The 25361-nt window shown below is 39.4% G+C and overlaps 1 protein-coding gene across 1 annotated transcript in view; it reads left to right on the top strand.

Moving 5' to 3' along the window:
* Positions 1-25361, top strand: part of LOC124723043 (E3 ubiquitin-protein ligase HERC2) — an 819840-nt gene that overhangs the window by 593469 nt on the left and 201010 nt on the right. Inside the window, exons 64-66 of the mRNA XM_047248222.1 lie at positions 5025-5273; positions 5363-5592; positions 17665-17820. Of these exons, the coding sequence (XP_047104178.1) occupies positions 5025-5273; positions 5363-5592; positions 17665-17820 (635 nt within the window). The remainder of the gene's footprint in view (positions 1-5024; positions 5274-5362; positions 5593-17664; positions 17821-25361) is intronic.

The following is a 25361-nucleotide window of genomic DNA, read 5'->3' as shown; positions in this document are numbered from 1 at the left end:
TCAAAAAGCAATGCAACTGGTTGTTTCCTGATGCTCAAATTGGTCCGAGTGCTAACCCAATGGTGAGGAATGGTGGAGGGGCATCAGCTTTTCAGCACTGCCTTCTGCAATTCGCCCCAAGCTGTGGAACAGTCAGCATCGTTGTTTGCATAAACCCTTGTTCAGTGCTTGTGCCATCCCAGAATATGCAGTCAACTTTGGGGCAATGTTATTCAATCAAGTTTCATTCAAAACTCAGTCCGCCCCGGTAGCTTAGTGGTCAGCGTGACAGACTGTCAATCCTAAGGGCTCGGGTTCGATTCCCGGCTGGGTCGGAAATTTTCTCCGCTCAGGGACTGGGTGTTGTGTTGTCCTAATCATCATCATTTCATCCCTATCGACGCGCAGGTCGCCGAAGTGGCGTCAAATCGAAAGACCTGCACCAGGCGAACGGTCTACCCGACGGGAGGCCCTCGCCACACGAAATTTCCATTTTTTTATTCAAAACTCAAATAACCTCTGGCTGAAACTTACAAAAAGACTCAAGAGACCTAAGGAGAATCTGCCATGTCTTACTCGCAAGTTTCCAGGTGGCCAAAACAATTTGATGAGGGAAGAGGTTACCGATGAAGCCCTCTCTGGAAGGCTGTCGACAAGTTTAATGCCCGATAACATGACTCGTGTGCACGCATTGCTGAATGCCGACAGACGTGTTAAGTGCTCAGTGGCTAGCGGATGAGCTAAATGACCTGAAACTTACAAAAAGACTCAAGAGACCTAAGGAGAGTCTGCCATGTCTTACCCGCAAGTTTCCAGGTGGCTAAAACAATTTAATGAGGGAAGAGGTTACTGATGAAGCCCTCTCTGGGAGACTGTCGACAAGTTCAATGCCTGATAACATGACCCGTGTGCATGGATTGCTGAATGCCCGACAGACATGTTAAGTGCTCTGTGGCTAGCAGATGAACTAAATGTGTCATATGGGACGGTGTTTAATGTTGTTATCCATGATTTGGGCATGCCAAGTGGGTTCCAAAAGTCTTGAGTGATGACCAGAAGCACAACTGTTTGGAGATCACAGCAGAACTTGTGGAATGGCAGAAGAGAGACTTAGGTTTTTTGGACAATGTAGTCACCTGCAATGAGGTTGCTGAGTTTGACCAAGAAGTGGAGCGCCAAAACTCAGAGTGGCACATTCCCACGTCTTCTAAGCCCAAGAAAGCAAGAATGAGCAAGTCAAAATTGAAAACCATGCTCATCATGTACTTCAACGTGGAAGGCTTGGTCCATTCGGAGTTTTTACCACAAGGAAAGACTTTAAACACAGCCTACTATCTCAGAGTGTTAAAAAGACTAGCAGATCATATCACCGCACAAGGGATATGCCCACTTCAATGTGGGTGCTGCATCAGGACAACACACCACGTCACACCATTCACTTGATTCGGGAGTTCCTAGCAAAGTGAAACTTGGTGATGCTGCCACAGCCACCATACAAGCCGGACCTTGCACCATAAGACGTGTTCCTGTTTCTATGCATCAAAACCAAGATGAAGGGGCACTGTTTTGATACCACTGAGAGCATCCAAAAGATGACAGCAGTTTATCTAAGGGAAATTCCAGTCACCGCGTTCCAGGAAGTGTACCAGGCATGGGGAACCACTGAAAGAAGTGTCTCTCTGCTCAAGCCAACTACTTGGAAGAATTTTAATAGACTGTATAATTTGGATCAATAAATTTTGTTGCACAGACATAATGGCATTACTTTTTGATCACACCATGTATGTTTTGCGTATGTGGTTAAGCACATTTAAATGGGAGAAATTAAAGTTTTACAGTGAAACAGAACATACAAAATATATGAGAGCAGGATGAGTCATTACAAGTTTTAGCACAATTTTCTTTTCAATGTCCTTTTTTACAATCAAAAGTTTTGTCTCCAGTGATCTCTCACAAATTGCAAAATGAATTATTTTTGTTCCTCATCATCCATTAATAGTCCATTGAAATCATACAATAACTTCACTCCACTCTCTCCTTTTATCATATGTCACCTTAAGATTTTTTATAGTCTCTTCGGCACTAAGGCATGAAGTGTTTGAATCCCAAGAAATATAACCCTTATCTCTTGACTGAAATGAACTCCTCAATTTCCTTAATTGAAATAATAAAGAGATTCAAAGCACAATGTGTTAGTAAATGTTTTGATACATTCTGGAAACCTATGAAAAAGTACTAAATTTCAATTTCTAAAATCATATTAGTCCAAAAAGTGAACTTATCCAGAAGTTTTGTATTTGCAGCAGATAGAACAGTTTACCTCCTTTAGGTCTCCAAAGTTTCCCACAGCAGATTTCTAACCATATAGGTTTTAGTGTCATTGTTAACATTGTCATCAAACAGTCACAACACACAAATATCTTCATTTACATACCAAAAGTGCAGACAAAACTTCTTTACAGCAATTGAAGAAACCCTTGCATTTACTTTCTCGTGCAGTTTTAATTCTTTCTAAAAGCGCAAGTAAGTGTAAGGTGTGCCAATTGCTCATGAAATCAGAAACCACCATTTTCTATATACTTTTACCACAAACAAGCAAATGTTCTTCAGGCCATCCAATTTATTAACACTGAGGGATAGCTGAGAACAAAAGATGAACATCTTCAATGAAAAAATTCCTTTTGTCATCCACCTTGCATGATGCACTTCATGGGGTCTTGTGTGTAGATTCAAGTCCACGGTTGTCCCCATAAACATGATGCACAATTAATGAAGTTCACGGTAATAATTTTTCAGGTGTTTTTCTTTTAGTAGTTTTCAAAAGAATTTAAGTACTTTGTCAGTTTCGACATCACTGCAAGGCTCATGTAAATTTTCATGCCCATTTTCATAATTTTGTTTTTCCATGCTGTTCCACTTTTCTCCAAGTTTTTTGAAAAATGTTACATTGGGACTAACCTCCACTTGGGATAACTCATTTTTTAACACACTTTGTCCACTGAAACAACCTGTGTTGGATGTGGTGGTATCACAACAACAAATAATTATAATCTCTTCATCTAAATCCCAAACTTTTATGGCATTCCAAACTGCCCATGGTTGCTCTTTCCCACTAGAATTCAGTTATGCAGAGACACCAGTTAATTGTTTCTAATTTCCGTAAGTTATGATGACTGGTAGTCTTTCAGTTCTTAAATCCCTAACATTTAGTGCTGGTACCAGCTTACTGTCCCCATTAACAATCCCAAAAGCTGGATTTTTCTCTTTAAACAAATATTTAATATTTTCTGCCTGTTTCATTCTGAAATGCTCTTGATATCTTTGAATAAAAGTATGATTAAGTACTGTTTCATCAACATTATGTTGCCAGGCCTCAGCTGTAACCTCAAGGACGAACACAGCATCCCCCTGACTTAACTGACACCTGTCTAAAATTATGGCCAGTTTTGATGACATGAAACACCATCCTCCACATTTGTTTTCATTTTTTAAATTTACCTTATTTTCATCTGTGGTTGCATCATTATGAGAAACTGAACCTAAACTTGTGGAAGGTTCTGTAACAAAGGCACCACAATCAAAACCACTCACTTCTACAGTTTCGTCAGATGAATCAATTGTAGTTTCCAAATATTGTAAACTGTAATCATCCTTCGTCTTCTTTGATTCCTCTTTCATAGCTCTGATCCTCACCCTTTCCTCTTTGCTGGCAGCTAGTAGTTAATATCCCTAAGATAATCTTTACAGCCAGTCTCTGTGCGAAGTATTAGAAATAGTTTATCCTATTTAATTTTTATCACATTGAAAGCATTAGCATGGGCAATATCAAAGAGATTATTTAGATTTGCAGAAAATTTACACTCTTGCTCTTTGTGAGTGTTTGTCTGTCTTAAACTCTTTTTTGCAGATTACACCACACTGAATGCAGGTCTGTAAGTTTCTCTGCACAGTGAAGTAGAGCTCTTGTACGAATCCTAGCCACCTTCAAAATTATTACACGTTCACATGTAGATAATTAACACTTTCACTGATAGTCAGTTTCACTTCGCGTATGTTATAAAACAAGACCGACAGAACCTGCAAATTCGATGATGGTTTCTATCCACTGATCTGGTACTTAACTTCACTGACTAAATAAATAATTGTATTATTACGTTTTAAACTACTTGCCATAATGTAAGTAAATACTCACAGTGTCATTGAATGGAATCAGGTGCTCAACTGAAGGTGAAGAGTATGGCAGCAGTTGTGCACATGTGTAAGCAGTAATAAATCAACACCCAGTGATATGGTACAACTTCTCAGCCGCTGTGATGTGGGTTACTGATTTTCAGTTTCAACAAAATAGGTCGTAAAATTATTCTTAAACCAAAAGGAAAAAACTAGGGCATATGTGCGAAGACATACGAAATTCATAAAATAAGCACCACCCTAATACGTATGTATGTAATGAAAGATGAAGTAGTACGGTTGACATATGTATATGTATAAATAGAGTATAAAACTAGAACTATTTTATGCTTCTGTTAAATAAAAAAGTATAAAATTTGGAATTTATGAATATGTCAAAAAAAAAAAAAAAAAAAAAAAAAAAAAAAAAGGGTCCCTTTAAACCCAAAGAATACATACAATGGAATGAATTTACAGTCCTGAGACACTCGTATTTCTCACAATGTCATTGGGCACCTAAGATTTTAAATCAATCAAATGTGTACTTTTATCATTTGGCTGTTTCTTATCTGCAGCTTTATGAAAGTTTTATACCTTGTCTGTTCTTATACTTATATAAACCTTACTTTTCATCTTCTGTTATATACATGGGTGTAAAACTATCATATTTGTGGCAGTTTTCAGAACCACTTGAAAACAGCTTAATAAAGAATCCGAAACTGGTAGTGGACTAAATAAAGTTCTGCAGAGCAACTGGAGCAGTTTACATTAATTAACTTTCTTTTCTTATTTCATAGATAGTGTGATATTAATATTTTTATTAAAAATCTGTAATAAATATTTTTCATCATAAGTATGTCAATTGTTTTTATCAGGTGATGAACTTAGATGGAAATTCTCAAGTGATGGCTCAGTCAATGGTTGGGGATGGAGATTTACCGTGTACCCTGTTGTATCATATGTTGGTCCCAGTGAATTGGGCTCAGATCGTGCAGTTCTTTCACAGCCGTCTGTGGAACTTGTTATGTGCTTGCTGGATGCGAGACTACTTATGAACTCTGACCTCAATCTTGTAACAAGATTAGCAGCTGCATTAGCATCGTGTGCTCAACTTAGCACACTTTGTAAGTATACATACTATCTTCATTTATCCTCCTTACATGAATTATAATAATGAGATGTGCTATTTCATGTTCCATATTCTTTTTACCAGCTGCTTCGCAAAGAATGTGGGCATTGCAGCGTCTTCGCCGACTGCTGGTGACTCGATTGGGACGAACTCTGGATGTGGGAGCACTTTTAAGAGCTGAACAAGGACTTCTTGCAGATTCTGCTCTACTGACTTTAGTACGGGGTCTTCCACAGGCTCTTTTGAGACAATATGAATATGAAGACCCAGCTGTTAGAGGTGGAAAGCACCTCATGCACAGTGATTTCTTTAAGGTTTGTGAGTTGTCTGAGATGCTTTTGATTTAGTATAAGCTTTGATTTACTAGAAGTCACTGTGTTTGTGTATTCATTTTGCAATCAGTTCTGGATCTAAACCTTATACTATAATGTACACTTTTCTGAGCAACAAGTAATGGTTAACTTTTTCCAATAGCTCAGTATCCTTTTCTAGTACAGTACAGAAACTATGCATAGATTTTTCAAAGAGTCTTATATTTTCTAAATATTGTTTACCTCAAAAAAATTTAAATTTCAGATTGTGGCTTTTTAGGATGTTTGTCTTGTCTTCAACTTAAAGCTTTTAGTCGTATTTTTGAACTAGGCACTGATTTATTTCCACACATTTAAGTACAGTCACAGTGTACACACATTCAAGATTTTAGTTCACCAAGTGATTCCATTTCAGCATAGCAAAGAAGTAAATATGCTCAAGAGCAGTTTGATTAGAAATATAGCTATCCTGGTATAACAGTGATTGAGATAGTTTATCATTTTCCTCCATGATATATTGTTTGATCTTGTACTACCTGTCAACATGGTAGTAGAGTGCGAGATCAGCAATGTGTGTATGATGTCAGCACATTTAATTGTGGCCATATCATAGGTACCCAATGCTCAGTGGATTCCATATTCAAGGCCATCCCTTCACTGGGCTTTCCAAGTGCCCAAATTCAGGAAAAATTGCTACCATTAGAGGCAGCCATGTGGGTAACTTCGTGTGGATCACAGGGATCACTGTCAACTATAGCAGCTTATAACAGAAGATAGATAAGCCACAATGCAACAGATCAGTTACTAAGTCAACAACAACTGGTGAGCAGTGACGCCATCTGGGACCACTGCCTTACTATGGGGTACAGAAACCACCATTTCACGCATACATATATTTCTTGTCAAGTCATGTGACACTGTTTAACACCATATTTCTCATGGAAAGGTTAGCAAGTTTAAGGAATTGTCCTCCGCTGATAACGAGAGAGAACCGGTGGATTTTATCTCTACTACTTGAATAATGGTCTCTCCTTTATCAAAGTTTCTGCAGCCACAGAGAACAGCTGACAGATGGAATTTTATGTGACTGATGACCACTCTTTTGGAAATACCTTCGTAGGGAAGGAACAAAGTCAGCCTGCACACTGAGTGTGCCGCAAGTTCTGTGACTGAGACCTCTACTGTATGGTTGATACTAGTTTCAGATATTCACCAGAAATGAGTGCTTGGATGACAGAGTATGTGCAAAATTATTAAAACAAGAAGTTAGGTGAAACTCCAAAATTACAAGAGGAAATCATGCCATTTGAAAAAAAAAAAAGAAAAAACTTACTGAAGCCAATTGGATGTTAGATGTAGAAAGTGAATACACTAAAATACTGTTCTTTAATTGCCAAATTGTTTGCAGAAAAGTACCTGAGCTCACCACTCTCCAAGAAAGAAGTCGTCTTCACATAATATTTAAAAGTGGTAGTTGGTTTAGACTCATAGTAGAAAGGAGGATTGAAGACTGTGTATCATCAATGTAGTCTACCAGAATGTGGAAATAATTTCTGCGCAGAGGAGGAGGAGGATGACATTTCTTGGGCACCTATACAGTGATGAACAGATATTCGACTACCCCTGGAAGAAAAAAACACCTACAGCATGGATAAGTGCGTTAAGAAAGAGTTAAAGAAGCTGAACATCACAGAGTCCTAAATGACACAAAGAAGTACACTAACGAACAAACTGCAAAATTTGGAACAGTTTCAAGCTGGAAGATAACCTAAGAGAAGTGGTCAAACTTAGACAGGAGAACAAAGCAAGCGGGCCATCAAACATATGAATGAGTACTAGACACAGAAAACTCCAGACAAAGGAAAATAAAAGGAATAAAGTTGCTGTGTGAGGGTAAGTATTAAGTTCTCTTGTAAAAAGAAGAAGAGATGTGGAGTTACATAAAGTTAACATGTTGAGATATAAGTACATGAATTATTACACCATGGATGACCAGAATTGAGAAAGTAATTTGGAGCTGATTGTAGAAAATCTTCCTCAGTGCAGGATGTGGGAGGAAGCTGACACCTTTTCCACAGTTGCAGTTAGTAGTGAAGAATATAAAGCCACATTTTTGGATTTTACAAATGGATCTTCAGACTTGAGATTATAGACTGCTAAGACCACACCATGTAGTCCACTACTCTTGGTGGGCAGGAGGGATGTTTTCAGATGGTTGAGGCCAATGAGTATTGCGTACAGTTTGTACATTTCAAGTCTTGGTTTGGATGGAGTTGTGTTGCAGGATGTTATTAGTTTCAAGAAAGCTTTTCTTGGACTTCAGTATTTTAGTTGGTACATATCATGTAATGCATAGCAGCACCTGGTGACCAGGTTTATTCTTCCCACACTGACAACAACCCCACAACATATATTTGGGGGAACAATACCTGCCAGATGATGTACCTTGGCAAATGTTATAGGCTGCAAACATCCAGTAATATGCTGCACATCTCACACAGTACTTTATTGACCTGTATAATATAGGCAGGCTTATATAAGATAGGGCATGTGTACTATCCCACAGAGTAGCAGACTGATAGTGCCATTGTTCTTGAAGGTCATGGCTGAACATGCCTTGTACTACCAACTATCTTCCTAAGGATATTATTTTTTTGGTTTACACTTACAGCCTTGTGTTGTTGGAAATGTTGATTATGTGCTGTTACAGTCAATTGTGACACCTTAATATTTTTGATAGGGCATATGACACAGATGTACTCGTCACAATGAGAAATCGACTTCACAGTGTGTCTGTGTTGTTTAGGATGGAGAACATACAGTTTGGTTTGAACTTGATTTGAGCAAAGTTGATTGTGCAAGTAGTATGCACTCATCTTCTTCAGATGACATAGCCTGAGTTGCTAAAGCCATGTCATCTACAGAAGAAAGCTCCTGGTGTGCTCTAGAAATGGCTGGCCATTAATGTAGATGTTAGAAGAGCAGAGACTTTCTTGTGGTAATCAATTTTCAGGTTAGACTCCTCAGGGATTGGCTTGTTTGTTACAATAACCAGAAAAATTAGTTGTAATGGCAGCCAAATTAAATCCTTGATTACAAAATAATGTTAAGAAGATCAAGCAGTGTTGGTGGATGTTTGTACTGGTTACAAAGTTCAGACACATTGGTTTTATAATCATTAAGAAATAGCTCCAATTTTATAGCACAAAGATATTATAGTCAATGATGCTAATAGTAGTGGGTGACTAAATTTCCTAATATCCAGTACAGAAAACTACCTATATGTTACTCATGTTAAGGACAAACTGTAGTGTTGGCAGAAAAGCCAACACTGTTTTTCTAGAGGAAGCCGAATTGCACGTGTTTAATTACACGCTGACTGGCGTGAGGTCTGGAACGGGACAATATCTTGAGAATTGTAAATAAAGTACGTAGATGATGTAATACTTAACTTTAATCCACAATTGGAGAACATCTCTCTTGATGATACATGCTTCACATAATAAATATAGCAAAGGATTATGGCGCCTTGCTAGGTCGTAGCAAATGTAGCTGAAGGCTAGGCTAACCATCGTCTCAGCAAATGAGAGCGTATCGGTCAGTGTAGCTTCGCTAGCAATGTCGGCTGTACAACTGGGGCAAGTGCCAGAACGTCTTTCTAGACCTGCCGTGTGGTGGCGCTCGGTCTGCAATTACTGACAGTGGCGACACGCGGGTCCGACGTATACTAACGGACCGTGGCCGATTTAAAGGCTACCACCTAGCAAGTGTGGTGTCTGGCGGTGACACCACACAAACAATCTTGTGAAGTAATACTGAATGAATAATCAAGGAATAACCACAAACAACTACTCCAGCATTCTACAAAGAGACAAATATTGTAGACCTCCACACAACAGAAAATCTAATCTTTCCAAGTTTGTCACCAAAGAGATAAGGATCATTGATGATGATGCTGTTACAGAAGTGGTGGTTACTTCATCAAAAAACTAGGAAATTATTTGCCTTTGGTAAAAATTATAGACAGTTACTAACATTCTCCTTAAAAACTGAGGACATTTAGTTAAAAACTGCCAAACATAGGAGAGATATGGTAAGTTCAGACACATAAAAAAGTGCATTCTAGATACATATGTGTCAGTTAAGGTTATGAAATTTGTCAAAAAGCCACCTAATTTTAATGTCATATTTTATAGTGTGTTGTGGAAACAGAAATTGTTACACTCTCATTATAAAAGAGAATGTAGGGAAAGTAATGGCTAAAACTTAATGGCAACTTATTCATCCATATGATGGGCTATGCATGAAATTTACAATTTCCACAGTCAAGCCCCAATGAAATATCTGTCAGAAGGAGACCAAAGTGTAAAAGCCAGTCCACTGTATAAAAGCATACAGTAGTAATCAGTGTAGGGCAACAAGTAAGAGAGCTGCAGCAGCAACCCTACATGTAGGCCCTATCCCAGATCACAGCTGGCCCACATGGTTATCTGTTAGCCTGTGGCACAACACACACAAAGTTGGTTTCCATTCATTATGGCAGACCATATGATATCATCAAAAACCAGCTATAGATTAGCTATAGGTTCCAGCAAATACTATGTTACGGTGTCATTGACTGTGGCACTATCACACAGTTTCTTCCTATAACTATCCATTACCTGTGTTGAAGTGGTGCTACTAAATTTTTGTCTCTTTGTTATCTTTTCCCAAACTTTTAGCATATCAATTTATCACACATATCTAGTTGCTATACACTTTTTCTGCAATAAAAGCTTAAGTTGATGTGAACACATCTAAGCAAATTTTGTGCCTTAATGTTCTTTGATTTACAGTCATTTTTGTGTCACTTTCTGAAAGTTCATGTTTACAACAATAATACTAATCTTTAATAATTTTTAGATAGTTTTAGGTTCTTCTGCTGAGTTCCATATGTGAAAATATTAAATAAACATGGTAGAGCCAATGACCATGTTCTTCCTGTCATTATATATATATATATATATATATATATATATATATATATATATATATATATATATATATACACACACACACACACACACACACACACACACACACACACACACACACTTGGTAACCATGAACAAATACATCCACTCTCACATCTTATTTCTCCTGTGGAGCTAACACCCACCAACCAGACCATGACAAAGCCATGTCCTCTTGAATGGAACTGTCCTATGATAACCCTTCCATGGGTCACCTTGAGGAATCCTTTCTACCCACTCAGAATCCTAGAACCCACACTATTTAGATTTATTGACAACATTTTATGATCCTAGATGATGATATCATATCCTATTTCCAGCAGAATGTCTACACTTTCTGTCTCATTATTTTCATCTCATTCTAATGGGCTTTGGAGTAAGTGGTGCAGCGGTTAAGCACTGGATTTTGATTCAGGTATGTTTTTAAATACTTATCCAAATTTAAGTTTTGCGTGCTTTATCTGCCAGTGAAGGCATATACTGGTTGGTTTCTCATCTTACGAGAGCATGCACTCTATCTATAATGACCCTCTCATCAGTATAACATTAAATCCCAATCTTATTTCTTTTGTTCTCCAGAGTTCAGCAAATCCTCTTCCTGAATGTTGACCTTCACCTCACAAATAAAAGCTTCTGTTCACATCAAACCTACCAGTCACCAACATACCTCCACTTCAATGGCTTTCAACCAAACCACACCAAAAAACCCATCTTCAGCCTTCCAATAAGAAGCATTTCCTTTTCTACTTCACTGAAGATCTTGCAGAAGCCTCTAGTGGCTGAAACTGTGTTCCTGAACTTGCCCAGAAACAGATCTGTCTTGCACACTGGCTGACCAGTCAGAAAGAAACACCCCCTATATCACTCAGTACCAGTCACATCTTGACAGTGTAGTCACATTCTCAGCCAAGGATTCATCTATATCTCATTGTGCCCTGAAATGTTGAATATCCTCGTTACTATCCATCCCACCCACCCAAAGGTGGTATTTTGCTACCACACAATATTTTTCTTAATATATATGTTTAGACTTCCAACTGCCTGTCCGCTCAGGCATATCCCTGTGGATGACATAGGTGCAAGATTTGTTCCATGTATCTCTTCGTTATCCTCTATTCCAGCCATTTCACTGATATTTCTGACTTCATCAAAGACAAGGCCATCAGGCAAACAGTCACACTATCTACCAACTACAATGCAACCATTGCACATAGTTTTATGTGTGTATGACCATGAACGAATCATCTGCTTCAAAGACAGGCCATTTCCAAACTGCGGCCAACGGCCAACTATACTGCGCAACTGTGTGTCATGTGGTTGACTTCTGTGCCTGCTTCTGAAACTGTGGTGCCTGAATCCTTCCCTCCATCACCAATTTCTCTGAATTACTCATACTGCTCACGTTGAAAGCCCCTCTCCAACATATCCTTCATGGAGAAATATTAATATTTTAATAGCCTCCAATATTTTCTTTATTCAGCTGTACTAATTCTTATAGTTGTTACGTGCTATCAATTTCAAAGCCTGATAGCTCTATCTTAAGGGATGTTATAAGGATGCAGTAATCTGTGTGCATCCACAACAAATGTCACCTGATGACGAGTGTAAAAAACCTGCTTTCTGTGTATCATAATGGTTGTTCTAATCCCACAAGAGAACACCACATGACAACTGACACAATGAACTTCATTAAGTCTAGAAAATAACTTACTTACTTATTTTGCGTGTCCGGAACTAGACTTCAGACTTCCAAAATCAGCAGCCAATATGGCCTTGTTATTTGCCTCCCATAAGTCATTCATTGTGCAGGGCTGGTCTAAATATGGACAGATAAGCAGGTGTTGAGGATCCTGGACAGAACCACACAGGCAGAGAGTGTTCTCATTCTCTTTTAGGAAACCCCATTGCTGCAGGATTGTCTTGCGCTTTGGCACTTCTACCCTCATACAGTTTAGGGTTCTCCAGCCTGTGTATGGTAGGTCTCCACCAGGCGCCAGTTCTTCTTTTACATCTTTATGGAGGTTTCTCAGCTGATTTCCCACCTTTCAAACGATTCTCTACAGCCGACCCTTCCAGGGCTCGGGTACATGACAGGAAACTCTTCCTCAAACAAAGCCGTCGGTCAACAGGCTGTGTCCTTTTCTTGCTTGGTTTATTCAGCTTCGGCAGCGATGTCACGTCGGATGTTGGGCGGTACGATCCCCATGATTAAGTACATCTTGTGCACTGGGGTTGGCCTCAAGCATCCGGTAACAATCCGTGCCATTTCATTCACCACGACATCAACTTTTCTTGCGTGTGTTGATGCAGACCATACTGGAGTGGCGTATTCCACAGCTGACACACTGAGCGCAAGGGCTGAAGTTCTCAGGACTTCTGGGTTTGCACCCCAGGATCCGCTGGTTAGTTTCCTGATGATGTTGTTTCTAGTTGAGACTTTTTCCCTTGTGGCATTACAATGATGTGTATAGGTCAGTGTACGATCCAACGTGACACCAAGATATTTGGGCGTTTTACAGTGCTCGAGACGTTCACCTCTCCATACTACATTTAAGTCACGATTTGCCTCCCTGTTCTTTAAATGGAATGCACAGACTTGCGTCTTGGAAGGGTTCGGCCTTAGGTGATTTGCCTCACAATACTGGGAGAGAGTTTCCAAGGTACTGGTTAATTTCTCCTCTACATCTATAAAATCGTTACCTTGGGCTGCAGCTGTAGTGTAATCGGCATACATAAATTGGCGCTTGATGTTTGGCACTGGATGGTCGTTTGTATATATATTATACAGAGCTGGGGTGAGGACGCTTCCTTGAGGTAGGCCATTCCTCTGATTTCTCCACCTGTTCTTCTTGCCCTGGAGGCAGATGAAAAATATCCTATTATGCAGGAAAGTACCTATCAGTGATGTTAAATGGTAATCTCTTGTCACATTATATACTTTCCTAAGTAGCCTCCGATGATTTACAGTATCATATGCAGCTGAAAGGTCTATGAATGCCACTCCCATGATCTCTTTCCTCTCAAACCCATTCTCGATGTGTTGGATCAGGTTCAGGACTTGACTTCAGCACGATTTGCCTGGTCGGAAACCTGCCTGCTGTGGGATGATCTGTTGTTCCAAAACACTTTCTATGCCATTTAGCGTCAGGCATTTGAAAATCTTAAAACAGTGACATAAAAGAGACACATGTAGGAAGTTTTTTGGATCATCAGAGTCCTTTCCTGGTTTCAGAAGTGCAGCCACTCGGACTTTCCTCCACATCTTTGGAATATGGAGCCTTTCTACACATGTGTTTATCAAATCTAGCAGCCACTGTAGGGTATTACTGCCAAAGTTTTTAATTTACTTTACTTTACCAGCAGCTCTGTTAATCTTCAAGCTGGAAATGGCTGCAGTAAGTTCTGACATTCTAAATGGTGCTTTGAGGTGATGATTTTCCTTTGCTGGATCACGTGCTAATGGTTCCTAGTACTTTCTGCCGTGGGTTTTGCCATTCATAAGGAGTGTAGTGACGACTTGGTCTGCCGTGACATTAGTAAATTTATCATTTGACTTTGTAGCATCACTGTTAAGGTTGTTTAACAGTTTCCAAGCCCGCCTACTGTTCACTTTCATGTCCAGGTTCTCCACGAGGTCACACCATTTGGCTTTGCGATTCTCAGCTATGACTGACATGAGTTCATCGCCTGCTAGAAGTGTTCAGAAAATAACTTATTATAATGGATACACAAGCTATGGAGTGCCTCACAGTGACAGTCTGATAACACATATGCAGAGGTAAATGTGTACCTGAGATGTACCCTGGATGCTCTTGCAATTAAGTGCTCTCATTTTAACAATTTATCTTCTTGGCCTGCAATGATGAGTGTTCCTCTCTGTAATTAATGTGGCTTTATATTTATGTCTCTGAGTGCAGCACATGATTTGTGACCAGGGCTATGGACTGGTTTCTCTAACCTATAATGCCCACATGTGCACAGCACATGTTCTCTGCTACCTGAGTCACTACTTTCTATCTGTAGTGAAGACAGGGCATATTCAGAGGGAGTCTTAGATTTTGTCATCCAGTTGTCCAAGCCAATAAATTACCATCTAAGATTATTTCTAGTACTGAAAGATCATGCATTTTAAGCTCTCCACTTAGCTCCAAACCAAGACACTACAGTCAGTTTTAGTAACAATGGTGTGAATCTCAAGTAGTGCTGCCACCTCACAAGTGAAGATATTTCTCCCCCACTTCAGTCAGATATCTAAAAGAACTGACAATGGTAGCAGATGTCCATTGATTCTGGCGTAAGCCATTATTTAAGTAGCTGCACTGTCAGAGTCCTCTACATATCAGAGATAACAGCAGCACACATACATAGTTCACACTCAGGTACTGCTCTGACCTGACTTTTGTTTTTCTAAAAGGCTCAATACTGCATAATGTTGAAATGTCACTGATTGATGTAACCAGCCTTTGCACTTTCGAGATGTTTATAGGAAATATGGCCACAGTGTCAACAGCCAAGGCCTCTCATGTTGCCCGTGATTCAAATATACCGTCAACTCTGAGGAACACCTCATATCTGTTGCTAAGTTGTATGGGGATAGTCATGTGAGCAGACCCTGATTTGGCTTCTGACCAATGCCACTGTGTGCCATTCACTCTCAGGCGAGGACAAACCAACCAGGTCATGTACACTGGAAAATACAATGGCATAGAGATTACAGGTAATTATAGGACACCAGAGGTGCCACAACTATTGTCTTGGGTACTTCATCACCACTTCAGCTCAGAGGAACAATTTGCAACATTCCCATCAAGGTGAATACAGGTTCTAGTAACCAGTTCCTCCCCCATCCACACAAAAGGCACAGTCCTTATACATTTTTCAGAAAATACAAGGAGATAATTATGTGAAAGAATGTTCTAAATCAGACATTCATAAATGAAGTGCAGAGCTACTGTGAGACTTCTATGATAAAAACTCTGAAAATTAGCTTAACTTATTCAGTTCCATTCAGCTTACTGATATTTGAATTATGGAGCTGTAGCATAGTAGAGTTACATAACTAAAATGCAAAACATGAAAACATAAAAAAGGAAATAAACTCTGATGCCCTTCAAATAATGACTAATAATATGAAAACTCTTCCAAAGACGCTAAATGCAAACAACAAAAGCTTCAGTTCAGTGAGTGAGCAAAAAAAACGAGGGGGGAGGGAATAGTAGAGTAGCACACCCTTAATTTATAAGGGGCGATTAAAACGTTTTCATTCAAGGGCATTGCTGCAGAGTATATGCAGTGTAGCACAACTCTGATGCAGTTATATAATCACCGACATGTGAGCATGTGGCATTCATCTCTATCCGACATGCGTGTGGTAAATGCGGAAATGTGAACCCTGGTGATACTATTATGAAATGCGTCCAGACTGGGCCAGCATGCTGTTATTATTTTCTTGGCTGCTGAAGGACTAACACTGGTAGACATCCATCAGAGAATGAAGAATGTGTATGAGGCAGCATGTCTGTTGAAAACCATCATTGTGTAATTAAAGTGACCCTCATAAAGACACAGGGAAAACAGTGATCAAGTTTCAACAGTAAGAACAAAAGGCACAAAATACAGCATTTCACTAGGTACTGGTACAGATGCTTGAGTGAGTGCTATCTAAAGCCACCTGGTGGTTTCTAGTATGTAGTAACACCACTAGGATCTTCATAGGAAATACATTTGCAGGAAACTAGTCAAAGTTCTGAGAATGTCATCCTGATTAGGTCCAATACAGGCACAGAAAAGTATACATCCATAGAGGAAATGACGATGAGAGCTGAGAAAAGTGATATTGGTCCCTCTGATGCTCTTCAAAGGCATCCTGAGACGACAAGGTGAGTAGCATCTGCCTGGTGCCCAGGAGAGGCCCTCGAAGCCAGAACTGGCTCGTGTAGTCCATGCGCCAGCCTTTGTTGCTGCAGGCAGCAGAATATTCACGATACCATTTTCTTGTCACATGTTGGATGGGTGGGAATAGGTCCCTCAGAAGTGGCAGGCTCTGCCAGGACTGGTACTGCCTCAAGGTGTCTGGTTATGACTATGACATGGAGAGCTTACAATACTGAGATGTTCAGGGGCCATGTAGACTGCATGTGTGCTTCAGGGATTGCCGCTCCGTTTTTCATAGATCTCCGATGTAACAGGAATGGTGCACCAAAGGATGCAACTGCTTCATGACAATGCATGTTGCCATATTGCAAATGTCATAATGCAGAGTTTTGCCAACTCAAGTGGGAGACAGAGCTCCTGTCCTATAGTCCTGATCTCTCCCGATGCAATTATCATGCCTTCAGTCCCTTAAAAAAGGCCTTGAGGGTTCTATGATTCCTGTTGAACAAGGGTGTGCAGCAGGTAGGTACGGACTTCATCACACAGAGAGATATGGTGTTTTACCAAATGGGCATCTTCAGTCTGGTTCATCAGTAGGATGACTGCATCAGTGCTCATGATGATTTTGCCTGATTGGCATAGTGACTCTGGACTGTATGGTCTTCAAATGGAAACTTTTTGATCGCCCCTTATAAGTTAGGCAATAAGTTATCAGCACATATCAAAAAGTGTCAAATGAAGATAATATTGGAGCAAATTGTAGTTTCTCATTCTGGTTTTACATGTGAATGTTCTCTAAAAATATCATAGCTAATAACATCAATGGGCTACCCTGAGGCATTCTACAATTGAAGGAACGGTGCAAACAATATTTTACACGAAGAAGGACTTAAGTTACATAGAGAAAGTATTGCAGCTTGTGAACATCATTAAGTTACTCATGATTGCTGACCATATTGTGCAGCACAGTCGTTTCCCTGAAGATATTGTCTTGTGAAAGGAAGACAGTTACTTTAATTTTCTGGATGTAACTATGAATATAATAGAGCTTTATTTATAAGAATGTCAAATGCAGATAACTAAATAACTATATTCAATACTTATTAGAAATGTAACCTAGCCAAATTTGTTGTGTGTAAAATATATGTTCTCTGCCAATGATATGTCTTGCATCTATTATTTGTTACAGGTGTTGGTTGCACTAGCATGTGACCTGAATCTGGATTCTTTGCCTTGTTGCTCTGTGAATCACAAATGGTCATGGTTTAGGCGATACTGCATGGCTTACAGAGTGGCTTCAGCACTTGTAAATCGCACTTCTCTTCCTCAGAGCTTTTGTACAGAGGTCAGTCATATGCACCCTTTGTTAGAAATATGTTATATGTGTCTGGATTATTTGTTTTTAACAATACAAGGTGCGTTCCGTAAGTAATGCGACCAAATTCATAAAAAATCATTTACTGAATATATTTGTGCAAATAATCAAAAATTTTCAAAGTAGCACCCTCTTGCATTGGTACACTTCTGGAAGTGGTGTTTCCATGCCTGGAAGGCATCCTGGAACGCCTTTTCCGGAATGTCCCTTAGAGATGATGTAACATGCGTCTGGATGCTTTCAATCGTGTCCCAATGTTTTCCTTTCATGACTCCTTTTAACCGAGGAAACAAAAAAAAGTCAGCATGAGCCAGGTCAGGACTGTATGGAGGTTGGGGAACCAATGGGGTCTTGGTCCTGGCCAGGACGTCATTGACAATAAAGGCACTGTGACTTGGCACATTGTCGTGGTGAACTTTCCATGTGTCCTTGATGTCGCTTCGGCAGTGCGAGACCCTCCTTTTCAATCTTTTGAGCACTTGAAAGTAGAAAACTGAGTTCACTGTAGTCCCGGTAGGTACGAATTTGTGGTGGACAATGCCTCTTGACGTCAAAGAAGACAATGAGCAGGGTTTTGATCCTGGACTTGCTCATGCGTACCTTCTTGGGACAGGGCGACGATGGGGTGTGCCATGAGTTTAAAAGATGAGGATCATTTTCACTAATTTCCAACATTTCTCAGCACTGAAGCGCTCGCATGTGCTTGTGTTCGTCGGTCAACACTTTTGGGACGAGTTTGGCACACACCTTTCTCATGTTCAAATCTTCGGTCAAAATGTGGAAAACAGTTGTTTTTTACATGTTTAGAGTTTGTGCTATCAATTGAAGGCTCAGCCATCTGTCAGAGTTCAAACAATCGCACACATGCATCACATTTTCGTCGACTTGTGTGGTTGATCGCCGTCCACTGCAAGGTTCGTCGGTGATCTCCTCTCCGCCCTCCATGAACGACTTGTGCCATCAGAAAACTTGTGATTTGCGCAAGCAATCAGTCCCAAAGGCATGCTGAAGTAATGGAAATGTTTTGGTGGTGGACTTCCCAAATTTAATGCAAAATTTGATAGTGTACTGTTGTTCTACAGAATGATCCATTGTGCCGTGTTACATAAACTCAAATCAGGGTTGACGGAAACGCACATCCTGACTCTCCGGCAGCTTGCAGCCGAATGAGACAAAGAGCATTTTGAAACTAACACCCCCCTCCACTTAGCCCAGCCAGTTACAACACGCTGTGGTGTACTGTTGTGTCAGAAAAAATTTGCTCACATTACTTATGGAACGCACTCTGTATGTTATGACACCTGCAACTTACAAAAGTTTGTAATGCTGAGAAAACAATATCTTCTAGTTTCTGGATAAGATTTACATGCAAACAAAATTCTGTTCATTTATTGCACTGTGAGAATTATGTGAAAATTTATATTAAATTACTGGAATAAATTCTCATGTGTTAAGTAGGTTAATGAAAGTTCTGGTAGAATTTAAATAATGTAGGAGTAAAGAAGACCAATCACTAAATAGTAATTGAGTCGTTGACAGGCACACAAAAAAGAATGAAACCCTGTTTGCTTTTGGATGAATCATTTAATATGCCTAAGTACACGTACATAAGCTCATTCAATGAAAATTCTGGTAGATTGTAAATAATTTAGGATTAAAGAGAATACTCACCAAATAGTACAAGTGTTTCGTTGTCAAGAGGCTGACAAAAAAGAATTAAAACTTATTAGGTTTTGGACAAATCCATTATAGTGCAGTCAAATAGTGTTCAAAAAGGCCAAATAGCAGAAAGTTTGGTAGAGGTTTTTTTGGGGCAAGCTTTGTGTATGTTTTCAAGGGTGCTGGATCTGAATTTTCAAAGTCCAACCAAAATTTCAATCCAGAAGTGGGTCAAAAATTGAAATAACTATGAAAAAATGGGACTTTTTTGGGTTTTTCTCTTATAACTAAGAAAAGATTTTATCTGTAAATTGTTGAAGCATTCGTAACAAAGTTCTCGAATTTACTATCCTACATAAAAATTTTTGCTGTCAAATTATTCTTGGGAACGACTCTAGCTGGAACCAGAAGTAGAAAACTCTGAGATATTTAGCAAGTCATGGAACATGTACTGGAAAGACAGATTAGATGCCATAGAAGGGGAGAGTGTTCATTGCAGTTGACAAAAATATTGTCCTGGATGTTTTCTGGCCACCTGTATCCACTGTGACAGTTCTTGAGTCATTCAAAGGAAGTCTATGGTCAGTACTACGTAAATACCCAAATCATGCAATACTAGTTGGAGGTGACTTTGACCTACCGAGCATAGACTAAGATGTTATGGATTCATTGGGATTAGTAGAGACAGACAGTCTTGTGAAGTACTTTTGAACACGTTTCATGAAAACTGTCTGTAGCAGGAGTTTCGGCAGCCCATACACAATGGAAATACCATATACCATGTTGCTACAAACAGGCCAGACCTTATCAACAGCACTGGTATAGAGATGGGGATTGGTGATCATGATGTCATTATACCAATAACGGTTATGAAAGTAAATAAATCAGTCAAGAATGTTAGGAGAGAGTATCTGCTAGAAAGAGCAGATAAGCAGTTGTTACCATCTCACTTAGTGAACTGACATGTGATGGATGTGCAGGAATTGTGGACAAAATTACAAGACTGTAAATTGTGGTATGGAGAACTATGTGCCAAGTAAGTGGATGAGTGACGGAAAAGATCCACCATAGTTTAACAACGAAATTTGGAAAATGATGAGGAAGCAACTGCTGTTGCACTCTCAGTTTGAAAGATAATGCACAAATGGTGACAGGCAAAGGTTAGTAGAGGTTCTTGTGTCTGTGAAAAGATCCGTGTGCGATGCTTACGGCAACTACCACTGTCATACATTAGCAAAAGATCTGCCCAAGAACCTGAGAAAATTCTGGTTCTGTGTAAAATTGCTAAGTGGATTTAAGCCTTCCATCGGGTCAATCATTGACCAGTCTGGTGTGGCAGTTGAAGATAGCAAACCAAAGACTGAAGTTTTAAATTTCATGTTTAAGAAACTATTCATGCAGGAGAATCATAGAAATGTACCATCATTTAACAACCAAACAGACTACTTTATGGACAACATAAGCACCACTGCTGTAGAGAAATAACTGCGAGCATTGAAAGCAAACAAGTTGCAAGGTCTGGATGGAATCCCAGTTAAGTTTTACAAAGAGTGCTCTATGGCACTGGTTTGCATTTATCATGAATATCTTACCCAGCACAAAGTCCCGAGCAGCTGGAAAAAGTGCAGGTGTCACCTGTGTATGAAGAGGGTAAAAGTTGGAAACTGCAAAATTATAGATCAATATCACTAACATCTGCGTGCTGCAGAATCCTTGAACATAGTCTCAGTTTGAATATAATAATTTTTTTGAGACTGAGAAGCTTATGTCCACGAATCAGCATGGTTTTGGAAAACATTGCTCATGCAAAAGTCAGTTTACCCTTTTCTCACGTAATAAACTGTGAGCTATGGATATAGGGCAAGAGGCAGATTCCATATATGTAGTTTTTCAGAAAGCTTTTGATGTGGTGCCCCACTGCTGACTGTTGATGTAGGTACAAGCATAGGAAATAGCTTCCCAGATATGTGAGTGGCTTGAAGACTTCTTAAGTAATAGAACCTAGTATGTTGTTCTTGACAGCGCGTGTTCATCAGAGACAGTTGTATTGGTAGGAGTACCCCAGGGAAATGTGACAGGACCACTATTACTTTCTGTATAGATAAATGATCTGGCATACAGGGTGGGTGGCAATCTGCAGTTGTTTGCTGATGTTGCTGTGCTATACGGGAACTGTCAAAGCTGAGTGACTGTAGTAGGATACAAGATGACAGACGAAATCTGTGGATGGTGTGATGAATGCCAGTTAGCTCTGTTGAAACATATAAATTAATGCAGATGAGTAGGAAAACCAAACCCATAATGTTCTGATACAGCATTAGTAGTTTCCTGCTTGCACAGTCACATTGTTTAAATATCTGGGTGTAGTGATGCAAAGCGATATGGAATGGAACAAGCATGTAAGGATTGTAGTAGGGAAGGCAAATGGTTGGCTTCAGTACCAAGTTGGATTCAAGGAAGACATTGAGGCAGTACAGTGGTTGGCAGCTTGATTTGTTACCAGTTGGTTAGAAAAATACACAAGTGTTGTGGAGGTGCTTTGGGAATTCAAATGGGAATTGCTGGAGGAAAGGTGCTGTTCTTTTTGAGGAACACTATTGAGAAAATTTAAAGAACCGGCATTTGGAGCGACTGCAGAACGATTTGACTGCGGCCAACATACATTTTTTGTAAGAACCATGAAGATAAGATAAGAGAAATTTTTCCCTTGCTCTATTTATGAGTGGAACTGGAAAGGAAATGACTCGTAGTGGTACAGGGTACCCTCTGCCACATATCATATGGTCAGAGTATGTATGTAGATGTAGAAGATACAATTTTTTAGAAAGTTGACTATTTATGAACATAAATAGAATAAAATTTCCCACAAAATAGGTCCTAGTGACTTTTTCATCAGCCCAACCATATGGCATGTAGCACATTGAAGTTAGTCTGATTTCAAACCCCAGGGGATGGGTCATCTCAGGACTTACCTCCCATGCCCTGACCATACTCTGTTGCACATCTGTTGTTGAATTACATCCTCCAGTAGGGTCACATTGTTGATGGAATTGTTGATAATTGATACTTGCTGTGGTGGTAGTGTAAGATGTTTGTGAAGTGTCAGTGATCTCCCCCACATGACAGGGGAAGGCTGGTTCTTTGTGTTGGTCTCCTGCCCTGGTAATTGTTTGAGAGTTTTCCCTCGGATAGTTGTTTAGAAGTAATTTGTGGTCAGTAAATTCAGTTTAAATGCATAAAATAGTCATGCATAATGAGTTCAAATGAGAGGTGTGTTCTGTGTGATGGTGTACTGGGTCATGGGAGAAAAGTGTCATCGCTTAGGCCCAAAGTGGGCTTGAAGAATGTTCGTGAAGCAAATAAGATGAGGAAGGAGTGGATAGCTGCCCATCAGAAGGGCAAAATTGTAGTTAAGGTTTGTGAAACAAGCAGAAAAATATACACTAATGAAAAATTAATTTCTGCAGCAGCTATGAGGGTTGCAACTGGTTGCAGCCAAAAGGAACTCAATCTGTTCAACTGGATTTTGATTTCAGAACCAGCTATTTTTTGTGATTTGGCTATTATGCCAGAATTTCTGGCTCAACAGAACAAGCTCCAGCCAATCGATGGAACCTATTGTATTGTGTGTGTACGCTGGACCTTCAAGGGACTGTTCTGAACCTTGCTATGAGACAAAACTGTGGATTGGGACACTCAATAATATGTTGGAATGGACCAGTTCCTGACTTGGTTGAAGCAGATGGCCAGTACCACATCCAATCCATGAAGATCCTACACAATATCCAAAGCAATTAGGGGTAAAAAAAGAACAGTGAGATCCATATGCCACTGAAACTGATGGTGTTATGCAGCAAATGTTCAACTATTTCACTGAAAATGAAGAGGGCTGTCAATTTTCCATTCAGCAGTTAAAAGACCAGATCCACAGTGACTACCGTACTGATGTCAAGACTGTGAAAGCTAAACTGTTGAGGAAGTGTGCAAGTGATACAATGATTGATTCATCAGTCAAGAACTCAGTTGTTATTTGTTTTAAAAACACTAGGTACAAAGTTCTTACAGATAGTTGGTATCAGTCAAAAAGGTCAGCTCCAAAGAAAGAGTGCCAACATGTGCTGGAAACAGCAGCAGAAATACTTGTTGAAGATATTCGATCCCAAGATTACAGCACAAAGGAATATCCCCTTGCAGGCCAATTTCTTACAGAGAATGAGGTTCTCATGCCTGACACTGTCCAAAATTTTGGTAATTGATTAGTGAAGAAGAAGGAGGAGGAAATGAAGGAGAAAAAGAAGCAAGAAAGCTTGAATAAGTGGAAGTCCAAATGTGTGGCACACAACATGGTGGCAGCTATCAGACTCAACTCTTTCATGTCGATGTTGCAAGTTGGCTTGTCTGTGTTTCTCTGCAAGAAGTATGGCGCTCAGAAACTAGTTGATTTACTGTCTGCTTTAGGATACAGTGCCTCCTACACAGAACTGGTATTTTTTGAGGCATCAGCAGTGATGGGAAAGGGATTGGAATTTGATCCATCCATGTCATTTGAACTTTCTTTCAACAATGCTGACTAGAACACCCAAAATCTTGATATAAATAACAGCTTCCATGGAATAGGGGTGATCCAGTGTACCACATGACATTGTGGTGAGTCATATTTTACATTGTTGCTTTCATAATTCCCTGTTGTGAAATCTTATTACCTCATTACGCTGTACACTGGTTTCAACTCTATTTATTTACCTGTTACCTGATATGAACTAAAATTAGTCATCTGTTGCCTTACTTAGCTGTAACATACCCATGTACTGTATATTCTCATTTTGTAGATGAATCATGTATAACAGCAGTGGTGCACAAAGTAAAAAGAGAATGAAACTTCCTTGAAATTTCTTTTAAGTTGTTGCACTATTATTATTATTATTATTATTATTATTATTACCAAATGCAAAATGAAGTATAATTATTGTGTCATTTACATAAGTTATTTCAACACCTTTTCATTGTAGGTGCGATGAAATCTTTCATTTTGCCATTTGAATGAACATCATAGCATATTCATGTACTTGATACCAACACTGCATCATTGTTATAAGCAGAAAACCCAAAAAGTCCCACTTTTCATGGTTTTTCCATTTTGATTCATATCTGTGCCAAAATATTGATGGGACTTTTGAAATTTCCGGTTCAGAACACTCAAAAACAAATAAAAAGTTTGTCAGAAAAACTTCAGCACCCTCAAAAACATGAAAAAGTTTGTTAAAAAACTTCAGCACCCTCGAAGATCAAGAAGATGAACTACACAGATGGGAGTTACCGTTGCAACACATCCTTAGTTCCCATAATCCAGCAGCCCTCTATCTTTGCCAACCCACTACTCATACTTTTTCTATCCACAGTCTCCACGTCATCTGTCCTGTCACCCCCTCCCTTTGAATAGTACCTCCTGTTAGAGTTTCTTCCCAATCCAGCTGTGTACATAGTGTGGAAAAAATGACTGCTTAAATGATTCTGTGTTCACTACAATTAGTCTAATTTTGTCTTTGTGGTCCCTATGGAAGTAATACATAGGGGCCTGATGAATATGTTCAGTTAATACTGGTTCTTGAAATTTTGTAAGTAGGTTAGTTAAAATTGGCACCTTTCTTTAAATGTCAACCAATTCAGGTTTCTCAGGATTTCAGTGACTGCCTCCCATTTACACATAAATGTTGCAGCAAATTCATGCAGAATGTAAGTATTTTAGAATTAAAGGAGACAACTCACTGAAATGCAGAAGCTTTGAGTTGTCAATGGGCTCACACAAAAAAAAGAAAACTTGGTAGCTTTTGGAGTTATCCATTGATGAACTA

Source organism: Schistocerca piceifrons, chromosome X, assembly GCF_021461385.2.
Source record: "Schistocerca piceifrons isolate TAMUIC-IGC-003096 chromosome X, iqSchPice1.1, whole genome shotgun sequence".
Taxonomy (NCBI): Eukaryota; Metazoa; Arthropoda; class Insecta; order Orthoptera; family Acrididae; genus Schistocerca; species Schistocerca piceifrons.
The sequence above is the reverse complement of the archived record's forward strand: the minus strand, read 5'-3'. Positions and strand labels throughout refer to the sequence as shown.